Here is a 22,556-nt window from a genome sequence, read left to right as displayed (position 1 = left end):
AACACAAAACACACCTGGAATATCACATCTAAAGGTTAAGAAATGTAAGATAATTAAGATAATTACTGTTGTTTTAACTTATACAATAAACTATGATTGATTTAGTAGTGTTTTATAATATAAGTTGATTACTGTTTGCCTAGTGAATGTGTGGATTTTGCACATTTTATCTGTTGCTGAGTATTATTATTATTTTTTTTTCTTTCAGTTTAATTTTATATGGCTTTAAAACAGTATAGAGCAAAAAAAAAAAAATGAACTTAATATCCAGTGATCAATCCAAAGGGTGATGGTGATAACAACCCCATAAACTACACTCTAAAAACGACCCAGCTTGGGTTATTTGGCAACTCAGCGCTGGGTAAATATTGGACAGAAACTCATGCTGGGGTTATTTTGACCCAGCTGGTTGGGTTAAATATTTTTATATTTCCATCCATGCTGATGTTTTAAGTCATCTATTGTTTAAAAAAATATTATATTGCTGTCTGAAAATGGACTGGAAATTAAAAGTCACACACAGAATTACTACAGGCGGCACAATAATCAAATAAGCAAAAAGATGAACATTAATTATTAAGCAAGAACACAAAATACAAAACAAACTGAATTTATTTGGGTGAATACAGCATAGTTTAACTATATTCCATACAATTAAACTTGTTTAAAAAAGCATTTTAGAAATAAAAAAAGGCTCGTTTGAAAGTAGTTTTAATTTAAGTGTATCAAAACCGTTCTCTGTAATCACTTTTTTTACCAAAATAGTGCTAATTCTTGTTCCAGTGTGTCGCCGAAATCTGAGCCAGTGATGGGCTGCTGTTCACCGGGGAACTGCAAACTTTAGACCGTGGCCGCACCTTTCACTCGTAGCTGAGAGATGTCATGACTGACTCCAAAACCTGCCCATACACAAATAGTACTGAGATTAGAGAACATATTATAACATCAAATTAAATTTAACTCAGTATTATAATGAATAAAATCCATTTATGTTATGCAAAACAAAAGGCGTTACCATCGTGCGAAAGGACCGCTGCTGACTGACATCTTGTCTTTATGTTGCATTGCATAAAATAATACAATTTATAGCACAGTAAAGACTTTGTAAATGAAATAAAATGTACACAAACCTTTATTTCCAAGATCATTGTTCCATTCCATACCACCTACCTCACTGAAACAGCCTTCAGTGTCCTTGTGGCTATAAAAACAAAGTCCTGCAACAGACTGGTAGTCCACAATGATTTTAGACTGCTAGCACTGGTATTACACCCAACATTCCATCACTAGTTAAAGACATGCAAGCCGAAGGTGGACATTAGCATTATGCATTTATACTGATGATAATGATTAAACCTTGTTAAAAATAAGTGTAAATGACAGTAGCTTACATCTGTATAAACATGTAAGTACATACCAGATTTCTAATGTTCATATTTAACATTAATTTTATATATTGGGGGGCCTCATATTGTCAAATATGTACATAGAGGAGAAAAGGTTGGGAACCATTGCGATTTTGCTTTGAAAAACGCAAGACACGGCAGTGGAATTTAGAAAAAATGCAAAGTTTCTTTTTTAACTTTTTGACTTGGGCACCACGTTTCTGGAATGCCTGAGCATTAAATTGAACAGAGGTGGTCTGAGTATGGTTTGCTTTTGGGTTCTTTTAGGGGTGTTGAGATCACTTGTTTGTTCACAAATACGAGCTGAAACACTCAGAATGCGTTCGCAGGGCTCAAACGAACTAGGTGTGAAAACACCCATAGATCCACATCACTGCCTGCTTGCTTAACCTCCCGTACATTACAATATATTTCAGAAACATGTAAGTTTGAATTATTTTTAAGTGTTTCTAAGGTGTTATTTATTTATTTTTTGCCAGCATTGTATATATTTGAAGGTCCTGTAATTTGCCACAATATAGAAGTATCAGTAAGCACTATTTTAATTCTTCAAGACTTATTTTAACATTTAAATGCTTCTGCCGATGTTCAAATATAGTGCAAATATTCCATGAAATCACTCAATGAATATTTATTACCATTATATAAAATTGTTACATTTATCCATTTATGTTTACATGGATTCATTATAGATGATTTTATTCAGGAACATCACACACACTTTGTCATCAAGTCAACAATTTTCGATGCCAAGTGAGGGGACGATAAATACACAGTAAAGAAGGAAATTAACTAGACACAGGTGAGCAACATAATCAGTAACTATAGTGACAAATGAGAACATAGAAACCATGATGACCAAGGAAACCAGAAGGAAACACAGGAAACAATGAGATGCAAACTAAAAGTCTGTCAAAATGAAACTGAAACTAAAACTGAATGTGACACACAAGAGCATCTTAAATATGATCCATCACATCATCCTTTTAATGACTCTAGGAAACAAGCTAAACCAGAGGTTAAAATACAAATGTTTTTTTTTTTTTTTCATGAAAGTTGCATGTATTATAATTATATATGATTATATTTGCAGTCATTGTAGATGGAGTTTGCAGAACATGTCAGTTCCAGAAAAGTAAATATAAGTACTAAATAACATGCAATAAAAAATAACAAAAAAGTAAACTAAAAAACAAAAACAAACAAACAAAAACACAGTAAATGTTTGTCTCCATCACCTCAAGAGTCGTGAAACTGAATCAAATAATTGATCTTAAACGAGTGAAAACATGATACAAGTTCAAATAGACATTAAAGACTTTAAACTGAGATGATGTGAGTCCAATAACAGAAAACTTCCTGATTGTAACACTGAAATATACATTTTCAGTGAAGCTGCTTTGGAACAATATTTATTGTGATAAGCGCTTTACAAATAAACTGGAATTGAACTGAATTTATTTGAATTGAGTCCAAATGGCTTGACTGAATCTTCATTATCTGTTATCTGACTCACACACAGTGGGTAGATTATTATAATAAATTTTTATACTTATTTGGTCTGTTGCTGGTTACTAATTACATAATGAAAACTTTGTTTTTACTTTTATTAATTTTATTAATGATTTTAAATAATTATTGATTACTTTTGTGATTACATGAATAATTTACTGGCATTGTGTGAATATATGTAATCCATAAGAAAGTAACAGTAATCTGAATGTTGGCTTTTGGCTTGATATTTGTAATCTGGATCACATGTAATCAGTGACTCTCCAGCACTCACTTGATGCAGATGAAGTTGTATCTATCAGTTTCAGGGCGGCTGATCCAGCGATTATCGCAGGTCCTAATGACTCCGGATCTCACCGTCTTATCGCAGTCGTTCAGTCCAGTGTCGTAATCAGAAGCCCACTGATTGTAGCACACGGTCTGACCGTTCACCCAGAACCAGAATCTCAGTGCGCAGGCGTGACGCAGACCCAGCCACACGTGATCGGAGGAGGCTCTCGAGGTCACATCCATCACCCACCGCTGCATCTGCTCCGAATCCACCGACACCAGGTCCATGTCCCTATCTCTGCAGTATCTCAGAGCTTCAGTCCACGTCTTATTCTCTCGGATCAGAACCAGTTCATCTGCAACACAAACAGATCATCAAGAAAATCAAGATACAGAACTTGAAGCATTTAAATACAGGATCCAGTGCTATTTTAGTGCCGTTTAAGAAGGTCTGCAAGGTAAGGAGGTGCCAAGCCATTTAATAATTTAAAAGCAAACAATTAAAGCTTAAATTCTATTTGGAAACATAAAGGCAACAACTGAAGGGAAAAAAGAATCGATGTAATGTGCTCTCGTTTTCGAGTGCCTGTCCGCATCCTAGCTGCTGCATTTTGGACTGCCTGCAAATTTAACAAGCTTTCTGGATGACTCATATGTAAAGGGAATTACAATTATCAAGCCTTGAAACAATAAAGGCATGAATGACTTTCTCAAGGTCTTTAACAAAGAGAAATATCTTGACTTTAGTCAGGAGTCTCAAGTGAAAAAAACTGGATTTAAGAACAGCATTGATTTGTGTATCAAATTTAAAAGCTTTGTCAAATAAAAGACCTTAACCATCTTACTATATGAGAGCAGAGGGCAAAATCTGAACAAACTGTAGGATCCAAATTAGATTTTTAATATGAGGCTGCACTATTGCATGCTTAAAATGGGCAGGAACAGAACCTGACCAAGCAACGATTAATTATAGCCATGACACTCGGACTAATAATTAATATAAAAATGTGTGTAGGAATAATATCTTGAGGGCAGGCTGTAGGCTTCAAATGTTCAACGTTCTCCACCAAGGCTGTAAAAGATACAGGCTTGAACTGATTAAAAACGGCAGAGCAGGTAGAAGGGTATAAAAGGAGCATCCCAGTCATTGCAAGCAAAACTGGTTCATGGCTTATCACTGAGAGAAGTGTCAAACAAATCAAAAAATCACGTCTCAATGCAAAAATCGCAAAAAAAAATTTGGTCTTTCACCAACTACCATACTTAATTTTGTGAAAAGATTTAGGGAATCCAGAGAAATATCCGTACATGTAGGGCAAGGCAGGACTCCTCAGGTGAATGTGCATGACCTTTGAGCCCTCAAATGTTATTACATAAGAAACCTCATGTTGCGATGTTAAATATAGCCACATGGGCTCAGGAGAAAAAAACGCTGTCACTTAACACAGTCTGCCGCTGTATCAAGAAAATGCAACTTGATTCTCTGTTACTCAAGGGCTCTTTGGGCCACAGCTCATCTCAGATAGTCAAAAAGTCAGTGGAAATGTGTGCTGTGCTCAGATGAGTCCACTGGGAAAAATGGACATTGTGTTCTCAGTACAAAAGACCAAAGGGAGCATCCAGACATTCATCAGATGCAGAAGTAAACATCATGGTATGTGTGTGCATCAGTGCAAACAGCAGGAGTGACTGTCTGTCTGCTACTGAACATGCATGACCAGTCATGAAAAGGAGAATCAGGCAACGATGATCATGGACTGATGAGCTTCTGAAGTCTTGTATGAAGTGAGACTGGACACATATTTTGCTTGGAAAACTTTACCAATTAATATCCTAAAACACTAAATTGAGATTTTTTATTTTTTAAACAAAAAGGTGAGAGGTTTAAAAGTCCAGGTAAAGGTAGAAGATCAGAAAAGGTCATAAAGGCCTCTTAAAATTAATCCACATGAATCAAGCAGTTTATTCCAGATTTAATTTAGGCTTTTATTTACATTTAAACAATGATTGACAGACAAACATAGCGCTCAGATAGAGACTGTGTGTCGTGCTAGAATGTGTTCTGTGTTTACTACATGTGTGTCTCTCTTTGCATGTGCATTTATGTTAATACAAGCCTAAATAAAGTCTGTTGTACATACACTTTAAAAAAAGAAAAGAAAAGATTTTTGACGTTGTAAATAAAACAAAAAATACTGGAGTACATTTTACAAGAAAATATTTCAGAACTTCATAATTTTACATTTACAGTAGTTTAGTGTATTACTTGCTGTTTCTTTTTAATTATTTGTGAAATTTATTAGCAATTTCTGACTGAAAATTGATTCTACACCAATTATTTTCAATGTATAAAGTGACCGTTTCTCTAAATATGGATTCAGTTTTTGACGCCTTCATGACCTAAGTTTGTTTACCTGGACTTTCAATAGTGGGACAGAAACCTCTAAGGTTTTATTAAAAATATCTTCATGTGTTTCAGAGGTGAACTAAAGTTTTATGGCTTGTTGAGTAAATGACAGAATTTTCATTTTTGGGTGAATTAACCAGGAACACACTTCGACAGTTTTGGGTTAAAGTTACAGTGCGCTTGTTGAACTTCTCCTGTAATGATGAGAGAGTTTCTGTAGTTTGACATGTAGATGTACAGCAGCTCAGATGATTGATCTACTCACCATCATAACACACAAAGAGATGCTGATCTGAACAGAGCTCGTCTGTCCATCTTTCATCACTGATACCAGTTGATACACAGATGCTGTTTCTGCCATCTCTCGTATTGGGTTCATCAGTTTTCCAGTGTTTAAATATGAAGTTGCTGTTGTCTGACCAAACCCAGGAGCTGTACAGACCGATCCAGGCTTGATTAGGTGAAGTTAGGTTCTGGTTTATGATGTTCTGGATCTGATTATTCTCACTCTCATTCCTCACACTGACCAGATCTGTGTGTTTCTGTCTGCAGTAATTCTTAGCTTCAGTCCCGCTCTTTTGCTCCTGTACAGGGACGAATCCTTTACTGCTGCCTTTAAAAGAGAAAGACATTTGTCTGATATTGATTTAGAGAATTAAATACATGTTCTTTCTTCTCTCATTTACCAAGAACAAAAAAACAAATCTAATTGTGGTTCATTATTCAAAACTGAAAGTGATTCATGATGAAAATGATCAAGTCTTTTAGAACATTTCTGTGTTTTAATCACATAATCGAGTCACATTTATTTCTGTAGCATTTAACATAAAATAAGTGTCAGTGCTGCAAAGTTCATCAATTACTCCAACCAATTCAGTTCAGCTACAAGCAGCTTTAAATAAGATAATTTGGTTAATAGTGCAAAGTTCATCAGCTATGAAACATACAGCTGATCTCACCATCATAGCAGATGAAATGTCTTGTTGTACTACAGTCTACATCATGCCATTGTCCATCATTGTTCATATAAACACAGTCTCCATCTCCACTTGGTTGTGTTGGATGCCACTTCCTAAACTGAGACTCATTTCCTCTGTAGAAGTCAGAGTTATTCAGAGACCAAATCCATGTGTCCTGCAGCCCAATCCAGACACGGTCAGCACTGATCTTCTCTCTCTTTAGGAGCTGATTTATGTCATTCTGTTCATTCATGTTATTGATAGTGACCAGATCTGTGTATTTCTCTCTGCAGTATCTCTGAGCTTCAGTCCAGTTCTTCTTCTGATTCACAAAGTGATACTGACGCGGAGACGAACTGAAATAGGCACGATGAGGAGAGACACATTCACACAGATCTCACTCATTATATCCACACTGTATTTCAAGAGCTCAGAGTTTCAGTATGTGTTTGATAAAGTGCTCTGAATGGTGCTTTTTGTACGTTCAGTGTTTCCACAGGATTTGGTGACACTGTGGAGCTCTAGTGGGAAGAACACTGAGTGCATTTTAAAGTTAAACGCATGAATGTGGTGCATTTCCAGTGTTGTTGATTTTCAGTGAACAAACTGAATTCTCTGCATCGGCTTGACTTGAAAGTTGACTCAAACCTCTTTTAGTTGTGACAGCACTAAACACTAACTATCAGCACTAGTACTAGTCAACACTCATTTAAAACACTCACTCACCTGTGAGCAGAACAGACATCAATGTGATTCTCTCCCTTTTCTGAGGGAAAAAACAGAAATCAGTCTCAATAAATGATGCAGACGCTGAACATCTGACCAGATCAAGACATCAGATCATGTCATTTCTGCTTTATCATTGCTTATTAGATTCTACACATCAGTTATAAATACACACATGAAGCTCCTGAAGCTGACGTGTGTCGTGATTCAGTCTGAAAATACACTGAAAATACATAAAACTTACAGTAAAAGCAGCTGTGGTTGCCAGAACATATAAGTAAAAAATACAGCAGCAATGTTTTAGGTTTTATGGATTTAAGTTGCATTTGCAGTAAAACATTTTACTGTACATTATTTAAAAAAAATATTTCATTAACTGATTTAATGCTAATATACCAACCTACTGAAATAATAAAAATCTCAGAGTTAAATTCACACACACATTATGATCTGGTATTGCATTGCTGTTGTAAGTGAGGTTTTGCTCATGTAATAGTGTATAATTTGTTTAATAAATAAATAAATATAGTACAACTCTTCATACAGGGCACACTTGGGAAAGTTTCTCTGTAATTTTTTTCTCTCTATAAAAACCCAGATATCAACAGATAAAAATGTGCTAAATCCACACATTCACTAGTTAAACAGTGATCAGTTTAATATAATGTGATATAAACACTGCTAAATCAATCATATTATAATCAAGTAATAAGAAGTTAAGACTCAGAGTTTCTTACCTGTAGATGTTGTGATTCAGGGTGTGTTTGTGTTTCTTCTTTTATCAAGGACAGACGATATCACCGATCCTCTCTCTTTCTGCTCCTCCATCTTTGGTTCCCCTCCCTTCTTCACTCCTTTCTGTGGCTTGTTTGTTTCTTTGTTCAGGTTTGTTTCCTTCTTTTTTTAATAGAGAAATGAAATAGTTTAACTGAGGTTTTCCTGCTTTCAGATGTTTGTACTTCAGCTCTCCATGCATTCATTGTTCAGCTCTGGACTGGATTGCTTTGGACTCGTTTGGGAAATCTCTTTTTTTAATTTCTCCAGAGAAACATCTGAGATAAAGCCGATACTTTGATTTTTGAGATATTCTGAGTAAGTGTTTAATGAATACTGGTATTATTCCTGTACTCATTTCCTCTGTTTATCTAATTTGAATTTTTTCCATTTTAATTCTTTCCCATTATCAAACGGAAATTTACGCAGCTGATGGTAATGAATGTCCCAGTGTCACTCGGTGATGAATAATCAAATACAGGACAGAATTTGAATGTGTGCCGTTGTTATTCAAGGAAAAAACAATGTATCCAGAAAACCAGGAGCTCTTTTCAGGTAAAATGCAAAATAAGCAGAAAAACAATAAGAGTTTAGTCTCTTGTGTTTTGTCTTTTTTATTATTGTTGAGTGATTCTGGTCAAAAATCTGGTTGGAAACAGGGCTATTAAAACTAAACCATAACCCTTTTTTTTCAGTTGCATGAATCTGAAATAAAGTAAATGTTAACTAAAATACAAATCTATATATAGATTGTGTGTATGTATATAATCAAACTTCAACCAAAGAGTAAAATGCCAGACATACGTTTGTAGGTGCACAGTTTGAGCTAAAGGATACACATTATCTGTTGTGTTGCTACACAGTCTGCTACTATGTTATCATATGGTAATATCTAGATTCAAATTCGGCCACAGTGCTACCAAACATGCAAATATGAGACAGCAATTCATACCATGTCACATCTAAATACACTATATTGCCATCATTTATGGTCGGAGAGTATCAGTAAGATGATGTCACACCATTGTAAAACATGCTGTTCTTTTCAGCTTTCTATTTTTGTTTTTGTTTTCTCCCGTAAAACATTTCTCCTTAAATCAAGATATATTTACTGAGATGCAAATGATGCAAAAAGATACTATGTCATTTTATTAGTCTTTGTTTTCTGAAAAAATTGATCAGTAATGAAGTGAGCTTTATGATTGGGAAACAACAAAAAAAAACAACATATTTTCTTTGTTTTCAATATAAACTCAAAGGAATAGTTCACCCTCAAGATCAGGATGAGCTTGTTTCTTCATCAGGTTTGTAGAAATGTAGCACTGCATCAGTGGCTCAGCAATGGATGCTCTGCAGTGAATGGGTGCCGGGCCAGAATGAGAGTCCAAAACAGCTGATAAAAAACATCAGCAATAATCCACAAGTAATCCACAGCACTCCAGTCCATCAGTGAACATCTGGAGAAGACAAAAGATGAAACACATCCAGCATTAAGATGTTTTTAAAATCAAACCCTTTAGCTTCCAGATAAAACACATAGTATACAATATTTTCAAAATTTTCACCAATGGAAGTAAGCATATCATCACACACATGCGCACACACAACACACACACACACACACACTTGAGTGAAAGTCTACACATCTGCTTTGACATTATACAACATTTGAAGTTTGCATCATTTTTTCTGCAATGATTGCTGTGGATGTCGACACCTCTGCAGTAGATAATTCTGTATTAATATAAAATAAAAGAGCTCCTGTCAGATCTACAGAATTCCTTCACACGCCTCTATTTGAATAGAAAACAGGTAGCCTAATGTAATATCATTCATCGCATAGTTGTGAAACTATATCCTTTCATACCATTCAGATGATTTCTGTGACAGGAGTGTTTTGGATCAGGAGCAGACTGGAAGCAGTCCTCAGAAACATCATTAACACAAAAGTGAAATCTTTATTTTCTTCCTCACTGAACAGTGTGTTAGCACATTACTCCACCGCGAAATGAACATTTTTGTCATTAATCACTTACCCCCATGTCGCTCCAAACCCTCGTAAAAAGCTTCGCGCTCATCTCGAACACAATTTAAGATATTTTTAGATGAAAAACCGGAGGTTTGTGACTGTCCCATAGACTGCCATTTAAATAACCAGTAACAAGGTCCAGGAAAGTATGAAAAGCATCAAGCCAGAATAATACTCCATCTGCCATCAGTGATTCAACCGTAACGCTATGAAGCTTTACCTAGAATACTTTTTTGTACATGCAGAAAACAAAAATAACAACTTTATTCAACAATTTGTCTCCTCTGTGTCTCTCCAAATCAGTGTAGCGCCATTTTGGCAATTCTGAGCAGTACGCAGGGTTTGGAATGACATGGGGGTAAGTGATTAATGACAAAATTTTCATTTTGGGATGGAGTGTCCCTTTAATATATTACACTATGTTATGTTTTATCATTTTTTTTGAGGAACTAATAGATTAAATAGCAATAATATATCTCATGCAAGCATAAAAATGTACTGAAAAAAAAAAAACCTAATTCAAAATATGATTAGCCATTACACCTGTGGCGACCCTCATGCAAAAATAAAGATGCTTAATTTCAAATGAAAACAATATGAAAATATGTAAATACGATAAAAACTAAAACAAAATATGAAATAATAGAGGCTCATGCGCAAGCTTAAAGATTTACTGGCTAAATTTGTAAATTTTAAACTTAGGAAAATAAAAACTATCTGGAAGTATTATTTAGCTAGGCTGATATAGATTATACAAGCATACAGATCACATGATGTCGGTTTTAGAAGACATGTGACTCAATGTCTCGACTTCTGAACCCTGGAACATCCCAAAAAGCGTCTCATAAAAAGGCCAGTTTAATATATAATACTTGTAACTTCTTCATTTAGGAATGATTGGCGTTTCTGGATAGCTACTGACACCAAACCACGTTTCTTTTCTTGGCACGCTTTATGCATTGATGATTGACAAACCTAGAAGCGCATTCGGGAAGAAAAACAATGATGAAATTGCCTGGTGATATCGGGTCCGTAGAGAGAATCTCTGTGATTTTCCCCAGCTTATAGGGAACTGATCTCTCGGTAATGTTTTCTCTAAGCTTATAAACAAAAAGTTAGTCCAGTAACATATCAATAGGAATGATTTTTCAAACGTCTCTGGTATTTGACAATGTTTTCTAAACCATTAGCTCAAAAAAAAACGTTTATTTATAACATCATTCATGGATGTTTTTGTTCCTCGAAATGCTTAGTTGGATGTTCATGGAATTCCTTTAAAATGTTAGAATTTGTTTCAGGAACATTCAGGAGAAATTATCTGCAAAAGTAACATTCCCACAATATTCGGTAAAATATAACGCCCAATGTAATAACACATTTTCATGGTCTTAGGAAACATTAGTAGAACTGTTCTTAGAACATATATTTGAAACATACTTTGGTTTGAAGTTCGGCAACTCCAGCGCTGCCGATTGTGTGCGGATGATTACAACCTGAAAAAACTAACGGAATGCATAGTCAATATAAAAACTGATGATGAGTGAATTTCTACTGCTTAAATCTGAAAAAACAAAAAACAGAGGTAAAGGATCATCAGACCTGAAAACTCCATACGTAATTAAATCCGAACACCATCTGGCGACTGATGGCCGTTCCAGCATCTTTCGTCACTCAGTTAGAACTAGGTGTGCTATTTGATTGCAATCTTTCCTTTGAAAGCCACATTTCTAGCATTTGTGAAACTGCATTTTTCCATCTCCATCTAGAAAAAAAGTGTGTATGTTTGTGCGGAGTGTGGAAGCTGAACAGTAGCGCGCTTGGGAGGTGCTGTTGTGATCATTTGCTCTTAAAATACTTAATAATTTTTGGTCATACAGACAAGAGTTATGAATCTTTTGTATCTGTAAAGACTCTACGTTTATCCATGTGCATTCAGAATAGAAAAAAAAATGTTGCACTTTTGTAAAATAATTAAAGCAAACATGATGCGCTTTCTGTCGTCTCGGACTCTGTGAACTTGAGCACCTCACTTCAAAACTCTGTGATGTTTTGCCCTGGTCATAAGATACGAAAAAATAGATCTTGGCGAGGCGAAATCCCACTGAAACTCAAACGAAAACAAATACTCCACATTATGTAACCGGGGCGGAAATCCCAGGAGAAAGCTGCCGAGATGATCACCACCGCAGGATTCCACCCCTTAACCCGTGGCGTTTTATGAATCTGGTATTGTTGGAAAGCCGCCATAAAATGAAGACGATCTGAGCCCTCAACATGAGCAAAGTTTTGAGAAAGAGGCGGGGTTATTTGCATTTCCTCCATCATTGCGGCGACCACGCCCCTCCGGTTATCCCCATTCTCTGGCTCCTCCCCTTCACCCCGCCCCTTCCTGTAGAGAAGCCACTGCAGAGAGGGAAGAGGAGGGTGAGAAAGCTTCTACTCGGAAACTTGATCTCCCTAAAGATCTGCTACGCAAGCAGCAGAATCCGGCCGAACTCTGTGGAGCAGCAGAGATCCCGGTTCATTACTCCAAAACCAGAGTCATTCGAGGATTGCTGTTCAGATGGGACACCATCATTCACTAACGCAACCAGACCACGCTTCTGTGAAACAGTTCTCAGACCGCGAGGAGAGATTACTGACGCGTGAGACCGGGACTGAGCTCAGCTTGCTGGCGAAAATTTCCTGAATTTTATACCATAACAGTTGGAGTACAGTGAGGTATTAGAATCGGGAATCCAACCCTAAGTCTATAGATAGGCATATTAAAGCGGGTCATATGGATATTGCTGCAAAAAGAAATTATCAGATTCTCTGTGTATTTGGTGTAATGCAATGTGTTTATGTGGTTTAAAGTAAAAAAACAGGAAATTACTTGTTTTAAACTTAAACATGCAATGTCCGATCTCTGTCTCTCAAAACTCCTGATAGCTGATAAGAATCCCTGCCCCTGAACTCATCTTGGGCGTCAAGCTCTTTTTTTTTTTGATTTGCGGAATAGAGTTACCCGCGGCACAGGAAATTACTGATTTTACACCAATCTGAAATTATGACAACCGATCTCCGAAATCTCACGCTGGTGGCGAGTCCTTTGGTCTGAACATATCTGGCCGGGCTTATTCTGTTGAGGACCAGCATGCGCCAAAATCTGTTGGTGGAAAGCAGCGGAAATTCTGGCTACCAAATATTATGAATTTTATGTTATTGCTGCCCGAACGTTTCGCCAGCTTTATGGCCACAGGGGTGGCAGTGGAGTTTCAGGTGGTGGTTCTTTTCTTCGCCGTTGCAGCTTTGACCTTAAATTTTATATAATTCCATAGTGTTCAATGTTTTTGCAGCGCTTTAATGCTTTTTTATGTCACTGCAAGGATTTCAGATCCCGTTTTATTTTTTCTGCATGATGAAGTGATATCAATAAATCATATTTTCATCCAAGACGTAACCCTTCACCACTTACTTAAATGTTTTGCCGATACCAGAATGAGGCATAAATATTCCATGAAGTCATTCCAATGAATATTTATTGTCAAAGAGTATAAAATACATTATTCATTTTTGTTGATTTTATATGGTCTGGTCAGGTGATTTTATGTTATGTAGTAAAAACATCACACCTGGCCTTACATTGCACAAGCCAAAATACTATTCTAGTCTATGAGTGCTCGGCGAGAAATTGCTACAGTAATGGAAGTTACTGAGATACAGAACAAATACAATCGCAATTATTGTGATAGATATAAAAGAACATACGGTAAACTCAATACAAATTACTCAAGCAAAACCCAAAAGAAAACACAATAAAACAATGAGATGCAAACTGGAAAAAAAGAGTCCATGAAAACAAAACTGCTAGCCAAAACTGAATGCTGACACATATGTGACCCTGATAAAAGCAGTCATAAGTAGGTACAGGTATATTTGTAGCAATTGACAGCAATTCATTGTATGGGTCAAAGTATCATAATGCTTTGTCTGGAAATTACCGTTTGGGATTATATTTGTCAAAACACTCTAAACATGCAATAGCAAGGAGGAGCTGATACTGTTTCCTAAGCAGTGATGTTAGCCAATCATATCAGTCGCTGATTACTAAGAAGCCTTAAAAGACCAGCCCCTTAAAAAAACCTGTTTCTGAGAGAAGTTCAAAAAGAGGGTTGAAAATAATGATTTTTCTACATATTTAGTTATTTTATTTTATTTTTTATTTTTTTGCAAAAAACTTTATTAACATTATGAGTAAACCTCAAAGAACATGTTACAAAAATAATAAAAAACATGTCATGACCCCTTTAAAATGTAGTGTAATTAATTACAAGTACTGAATATTTGTAATCTGGATCACATGTAATCAGTGACTCTCAGCACTCACTTGGTGCAGATGAAGTTTGTTTCTATCAGTTCCAGGACGGCATGATCCAGTGATTAATCGCGCTTTTCCGGAATGCACTCCGTTCCTCACCGTCTTAATCGCAGTCGTTTCAGTTCAGTTGTCGTAATCATAAGCCCACTGATTGTAGCACACGGTCTGACCATTGACCCAGAACCAGATCCCCACTGTGCAGGAGTGGTACGCAGACCCAGCCACACGTGATCGGAGAGAGCGCTCGAGGTCACATCCATCACGCGCTGCTGCATCTGCTCTCGAATCCACCGGACACCAGGTCCATGTCCCTATCTCTGCAGTATCTCAGAGCTTCAGTCCACGTCTTATTCTCTCGGATCAGAAACCAGTTTATCTCTGGAAACAAACAGAAAGTGAAGCATTTAAACAACAGGAACTCATATGAAGAGTGCTGAGTTAAAGCAGCAGGGTTTTCCCAAACAGGCTTCCTGAGTTTATGAAAGCTGACAATTAATAAAAACCAAATGAGAATATATATATATTTAAATGAGGCTGCACAATTAATCAAAATGAATCTGAAATCTTGATATAGCTTAGTGTGATTATCAAATCAAATCAAAGTCTGATGTGTGTTTCAGAGTGAAGCGTTTACACGCGAGCAGCTTCTAAAACAGTGCTTTCAGCGTCTCAATTCACAGCAAATGCTGCTTCACATTAACACTGAATTTAATGTGCATTTGAGAACCCAATGTGTGTAAACCCATTTACTTTGATTTACCAATTTGGCATAATTTTGCAACTTTTTTGTGGACAGAATTTCCAGCTTTATCAACCCTAGTATTCACCAAAACAAAAGCCTGAGCGTTGTAAAAAAGTTTGAAACTGAAGAATTTAAAACAGCAATAATTAATATTGTCACATGGCAGGTGATTAAAACCCAAAAAACCCAGGTTATATATTTGTTTTTCATTTTTTATACAGGAGTTATATGATTTTATTTGTTTAGCTGCATGTCTGATCATTACTGACCTCAGGAACCATAATTGATGAATGTTGTTTGTCAAATTACTGAAAACCATTAATTTAAAGACTTCAATACTTTCACTGACAGAAAGTTTGGGAATTTGCTGGTTAACAGGAATAGTGCAGTCTCTACTGGGTAATTATGCATCGACAAGAAGAGTTTCTTGTAGTTTTGACATGTAGAATGTTTCATGATCTCGCTCAGATCATTGATCTACTCACTCTCCTCTCATAACACCACAAGATTATGCCTGTGTACTGAACAGACGCTCGTCTGTCCATCGCCTCCTCTCATCTCTGATACCAGTTGATACACAGATGCTGTTTCCTTTCTGTCTTCGTCTCTGGCCACTCTCTGATTTTGGGTTAACCACTTTTCCAGGGTTTTGAGTGTATGTCATTTGCTGTTTATCTGACCCAAACCAGAATCTGTGACAGACCGAATCGGCCTATGTTTTATACTGAAGTTAGGCTCTGGATCTCTCTCTCCGATTATTCTCACAGTGTTCGGCTGGTTTGTTCATCATTCCTCACACTGACCAGATCTGTGTGTTTCTGTCTGCAGTGTTTCTGAGCATCAGCCCATATCTTTTCCTCCTGTACACGGATGAATCCTTAACTTTACTGCTTGCCTTTAAAAGCTCGAAACCCGACACCTTCGTTGTCTTGATAGGATTTAGAGAATTAAATTTACATGTTCGTTCAGTCATCTCTCTCAATTTACGCAAGGAATAAAAAAAACAAACATCCCATTGTGGTGTCTTTATTTCATCTAACTTTGTGAAAGTTCTGTTTCATCCGGATGAAAATAATCAATTTCTGCCTGAATTCTCGTTAGAACATTTCCTGTTTTAAATCACAGACAAGTCAAGTCCACAGTTATTTCTGTATCCTCTAAAATCAAAGAAGTGATCAGTGTTGTGCATCAAACAGTTCATCAATCTCAGAAACGGTATTTCAATTCAGCTACTCCAGCAGCTTTACATAATAGTGTCAATTTGGTTAATTAATAGTGCAAAGAGTGCATCAGATATGAAACCATAACAAGCTGAACTCACCATTATAGCAGATGAAAAATGTCTTGTTGTACTACGAGTCTACATGCATGCCATTGTCCATCATTGTCCCCTATAAACACAGTCTGTCTCCATCTCCATCTGGTTGATTTTGGTTTCCCCACTTCCCTAAAGTGAGACTCATTTTCCTCCTGTAGAAGTCAGAGTTATTCAGAGAACCAAATCCCATGTGTCCTGTCAGGTCCCAATCCAGACAAACGGGTCCCCATGTGCTGGTTCACATCTCTGTAGGAAGCTGATTTATGTGTCCATTCTGTTGCATTCATAGTTATTGATAGTGGACCAGATCTGTGTATTTCTCGTCTGCAGTATCTTCTCTGAGCTTTGCTCCAGTCCAACATTCTTCTTCTGATTCACAAAGTTATACTGAACGCGGAGACGAACTGAGCACGACTGAGGAGAGATCATCTCATTCACACACGGAGTCTCAACCTCATTATATCCACTCGTGTATTTCAAGTAGCTCAGAGTTTTCAGTATGTGTTTTGATAAAGTGCTCTGAATGGTGCTTTCATTGGTAACTTTCAGCTCTGTTTCCACCAGGATTTGGGTGACTACTGTGGATGCTTCTAGTGGAAGAACACTGAGTGCATTTTTAAAGTTAAACGCAAACGCATGAATTTGTGGTTGCATTTTTCCAGTGTTTTGATTTTAGTGAACAAACTGAATAGTCTTTGACATTCTGGGCTTTGGAACGTAGAAAGTTTTGACTGAAACCCACCGTCTTTAGTTAGTTGTGACAGCACTAACATCTAACTATCAGCACTAGTACTAGTCAAGCCACTGGCATGTAACACTCTTCACTTACCTGTGAGCAGAACAGACATCAATGTGAGTCTCTCCCCTTTACTGAGGAAAAACAGAAATCAGTCTCAATAAATTAGCAGGAGACCTGAACATCTGCACACAGATCCAAACCATCCATGTCTTTTTCTCGCTTTATCAATTTGCTGATTAGAATTCTACAATCAGTTTAAATACACACTATGAAGGCATCCGAAGCTTGGATTCAGTCTGAAAAACTTACAGTAAAAGCAGCTGTGGTTACCAGAACTACCATAAGAACAAGGAATGAAAAACATTTTCCAATATATTTTAGGTTTTATGGATTTAAGTTGGATATTAAGTAGCAGCTTTAAGTTATTTATTTTGTTTATTTCTCTGCTAATTGTTCCTATATAAAACTCAGATATCAACAGATAAATGTGCTAACTCACACATTAACTGGTTTAAACAGTGCAAGCTTAAGTATGTGATTATAAACAACTGCTACATCAATCTATATGAATACATCAGTGTAATAGTTAGAGACGTCAGAGTTTTCTTACCTGTAGATGTTGGGATTATCAGGTTTGTTTCTGTTCTTTTTATCAGGACAGACTGATATCACCCACGAAATCCGCTGCTCTCTTTCTGCTCCTCCCATCTTTGCTTTCCCTGGACAAGGAAAAACTTCCCTGCTGTAGGTTTGTTTCTTTTTCAGGTTTGTTTCATTCTTTCTCGCCCAAAGACCAGCGCAGCTGAACAAGAGAGAGGGTGTGTCATCTGTTCACGTGTGTGTGGTTTATACAGGTGGAAAGAAAAACTAAATACACCACTGGTTGATTAATTCTGTTACACTTATATTTGTGGGTCCTTAGAAGTTTTCCGAATTCCAATACGTATCTTCACCAAGGTCTTTCCTCCACTTCAGACACGTGTGGTGTGGTGGCCATGGTGTGTGTGGGTGGTTAACATCATTCATACTTTATGGTTTGTGTATCTCCTAACCAACAGTTGACATTTCGCAGATCGAATCGTGAGAAAAAATGATAATAGTTTTACTGAAGGTTTTTCCGCTTTCAGGATGTTTGTACTTCAGTGCTCCAACATTGCATTGTTCAGCTCTGGAGCTGGATTGTTGACGTCGTTTGTGATAGAAGTGGTTTTAAGTTTCTCCAGAGAAACATCTTGAGATAACAGTCGATACTTTGGATGAGCGGCTGATGTCTGAAAGACAACAAGTTATTTTTGGTCTGAATTATGTGGAGTAAAGGGTTTATGAATGTATCATTAGACTGTAGTTTTCCTGTACTTATTTCCTCTGTTTATCGACACTGCGGTTGGTGTGACCTTTGATATTTTTTCCCATTTTAATTTGCACGTATGTTATTTATATTTTTGACGCAGTGGATAGCCTCAGTGAATGTCGACAATGTTCCTCAGGGGCATGGATACTCAAATACAGGACCGAATAGAATTTGAATGGTGTGGCCGTTGTTTTTTTCAGGAAAAAAACCAACAACAATCGAAGCCATGAAAAAGCTGAGGCCCCATGTTTCAATAAGGAGGGTTCGACCAACTCTGAGTTTCAAACTTGAAAACATTAAGTTGACTTAGCCCTGAGATGGGAAAACTCTGATATGAGTTTTCAGATTCAGAAAAGCTGAATTGTGCTTAGTTCAGTCAACTCCTGATAAGGTTACCAACCCTGTCTCAGTGTGCCTTAAAGTATGTACATCTTTTGGTGGAAGAGAGTACACACTTTGGAGTTGCTGTAGTAGCAAAGCTTTGCGGACATACTATCAGGGTGTACACAGTTGGCGTCCTTTAAAGGAGCGCGTCTGTCACACCTGTTACACTCACCTGTTACTGTAAACTGGCCCTGTCAATTTATCTCCCTCACAGTTAACATCCTCCACATTTCATTTCATTTTAACTTCCTATGTACTGGAGAGAAAAAGATAGTAGCCTCGTTGATCGTGACAGTCACTGGCGGAGAACTCTGCTTATATTCTCTGCATAATGATGGCATTTAAAAGTTAACGACCAAATAGATGTTTATAAAGTTATCACATTGCTTGTTGCAGATAAAAATATAACACGGATAACAACTAAATAAATATTTTATTTACCAGGTTAAATGTTGATTATAATAGTAACTCCAAACCCCTTTCTTAGTAAACCTCTCCTAACCGTCGATCGAGCGTGCATCCGCCACGTTTGGCGTTTTTATAACGCTTGTTTATTTCGTGTTTGCTATTTTTATACCGAATCATTCGCAAAGAGCCAATGGATTCCTGGCTACTTTTAGCCATTAGCACGTGTGCACCATTCCACCACTTCATAAAATCCGACCTGAAATAGTAGAATCATCCGGGGACCTTTTTGCCATGGCATACTCTTTTCACACTACTATGCTTTGGGACACACTTACTCTAATATCGCACATACTGTATGAACATTTAACATGCAGGGTGAGTTTAGTGCGGTGCACCACGACTATGAGAAAGATCATGATCAATGGAGTTCCGAAAGTATGATGTCACCATGGCACACAGCTCCGACAACAAAAAAAAAAAACGGTCCACAGACTTTGTTTTCAAAAAAAGTTTTAATTCCTTAATCACGTGGATAATAACAGGGGTGATAAACTGGCAGAAGCGGTAGGGTTATTTAACCAATATTAATCTTCATGGGTATCCATTTTTTTTTCACCATTACTTTAATCTTTTCACATATTTAAATCTACTTTAATATCCCAACCTCTCGGACTTACACTTTCCATATGACCTCCTTTCCAATTCCAATCTCGTCTCAATTTTTCAGAAAGGTCCGATGATGGGAATATGCCGTGTTATCAATGCATCGCCAACATTACACTGGAAATTCCTGAAAGGAAAATGTTATTGGGTTTAACTTTCCAGAGGCCGCCGCAAAGATGTTTATCAAGTAGAACGTGCATACAGAGTCTGCATACAGTGGCCTTACTAATGTGCTCTGCTCCCTGTATAGAGCAACTACCGCAATAAATATGTGAATATGGCAACAAAAATTTTTAACTACCTACGATTAAACAGCCTCTCATCTACTGTATAAAACAGACGTGCCATTTTTGTCACTTTGACAGTAGTGTCTGGTGTTTGACGAGAGGGTGGTGGCGGGGAACAAATAAGGAATCTTGTTTACATTTGCATTAAGATGATTTTTGACCCCATGGTGGATAAATTTTAACGTTTGTTTTAAGTACAATGTCACTTAAATGCCACGTTGTTTCCCCCAAGGAAACAAGAATAAACATTAAAAGAAAATATATTTTTTTCTTATATAGAAATGCAATCCATGATTTTAAGAATTTGTATATATTTGTACTTGAAATCAGACAGAAAGAACTCAGTACGAAAAGCATTTTTGCAGCGGTCGTGTGAATGAAATTAATGAGTTAGCCCTATTTAAAGGGGTCATATGATCGATTTAATTTTTCCTTCTCCTTTGGAGTTGATTACAGCTCTTGGGGCAAAGATAAGAGAAGATCTGTAAAGACTAAAGACTAAGACTAAGACTAAAGTCTCAAATCCAAAGAGATATTCTTTAATAAAAGTTGAAGAGTTACCACATCCTACTAGAACACCGGGCTCGTTCCTAACACGCCCCCACATGGGGGGTCTGACCGTCACTATGTGGGAAAGAAGTTTGCACTCATATGACCCCAGAATGTCTCACGACGGCAAAAGGACGAACGCCGTAACCTTTGAGTCTCCTGGCTGGGCCGCTGCCTGCGCATGTTGTTGGAGATGCTGTTTCGTTGTGAAAGCAAAAATTACTTTGTTTGGCCTTTCAAAAGAGGACACAAACTCAGTGTTTTAGTTGTTAACACTGTTACAGAACATTTTTCATACCCAAATATTCAGAATGTGTGCAGAGCATTTTACAGAGGGACGGATGGACATCGTTTACTGGGAGAGTTAGCCCTACAGTGCCGGTCTGTTGTATGTTCTATAAAGCGGGGCAATTCCACTTTGCAAGGATATGATGTGGCAAATTCTGATTCACAGAATTGTAAGTACATTTACCTATGTAAAGAATTTGCCACTGATGATTTAAAACGTGCGAGTTTTGAGCAGTGGTAGAGTTAGAGTAGTGCTTGTTGTCTTTCTCCGATCACAAATGCAGACCATGGATATATTTACGAGCGGTGTTAAACGCCACTGCTATAAAAGACAGTTCACAAGTTCATTATAATCAGTAATTAGGTCCCCACTGGATGCAACAACTGCCTATTTTATAATGGGTGTTATTGGTTTTGTCCGCGTCACGGCATCACATGGAGTATATACACGCAAATACACTGCATTACCACAAATACACAAAATAATGTTCTTTACAAAGGCAAGGGTCATACTTGAACCCCTTTAAACATCGCTTACACTTTAAAAGGATGGGGAGGGGAGACCATAAAAGGAAAACTCGCCGGGTGTACCGCCAAGAGAGAAACCTGCTCCCATCCCAGGTTAGGATCCACAGAGTAAGATACCACCGTGTAAAACTGGAACTGTCTGATGTCAAATCCAGCAAGACAAATATGAATACCCATGATGTTTCACCTTTTCGCTACAGTTTTGAATGTGGAAAAATGCAATGCTTAATTGGCTCAAGCGCAGGAAGCCCCGCCTTCCTGACATACAAGACCCAAGCTCTAATCTGTAAAGTCAGTGCAATCACTGGGCAGCTGAGAGACCCCCGGGGGGGACTGCCCACTCTGCAAAGTGGCTTCCCCATGGCATGTTCTCCGCTACCGTAAGCACTCTCTTTGCGAAGGGAGCCTCATCATAGCGTTTTCCTATGGTGCTGATTCTGCTCGTGGGGGGTTCGCATGTGGATCTGGGGAGGAGGGAATTGAGATGGGCGCAACAGTCCCCTATCTTCCTTCCTCACCCTCCAGATCCCAGTGCCCGCTCTCTGGGATCAGAAAGCCCGCTCCTGCGGTTGCTTCCCCCTGGGGAATCGGCGCTCAACGCTTCAACCTGTCCTGTGTTGACCGTGAGTGGTAACGGTGATGAGGACTCGCCCCCTTAATCGCCCCAGTATGGAGGAAGCTCTTGGACGGTGGTTACTGCGTGCCGGTGGCCATGGAAATATAGATTGGCCCTGCCTGAGAAAATATGGCGCAAACAGCAACGAAAAGTAAGTTGGATGAGTGTTTTTCTGCGTTACTAAGCGACCACACCTCCGCACACGAGCCTGGCCTTTTTTTTTTTTTTTAGAATTTCCCG

The 22,556-nt window shown here is 37.7% G+C and overlaps 1 protein-coding gene across 1 annotated transcript; it reads right to left on the bottom strand.

The window, feature by feature from the left end:
- Positions 1-2,022: 2,022 nt before the first annotated feature.
- On the bottom strand, positions 2,023-10,096 carry LOC109086279 (C-type mannose receptor 2-like). The gene is made up of 6 exons (XM_042750554.1): positions 10,091-10,096; positions 9,922-9,979; positions 7,281-7,320; positions 6,555-6,910; positions 5,861-6,208; positions 2,023-3,544 (listed from the first exon to the last, which is right to left on the bottom strand). The coding sequence occupies exons 1-6, from the start codon at positions 10,094-10,096 to the stop codon at positions 3,189-3,191; spliced, it is 1,164 nt and encodes a 387-aa protein (XP_042606488.1). The 3' UTR covers positions 2,023-3,188.
- Between the last annotated feature and the right edge of the window lie 12,460 nt (positions 10,097-22,556).

Source organism: Cyprinus carpio, chromosome B23 (assembly GCF_018340385.1).
Source record: "Cyprinus carpio isolate SPL01 chromosome B23, ASM1834038v1, whole genome shotgun sequence".
Taxonomy (NCBI): Eukaryota; Metazoa; Chordata; class Actinopteri; order Cypriniformes; family Cyprinidae; genus Cyprinus; species Cyprinus carpio.
Note: the sequence above shows the minus strand (reverse complement) of the source record. Positions and strands in the feature narration are given on the sequence as shown.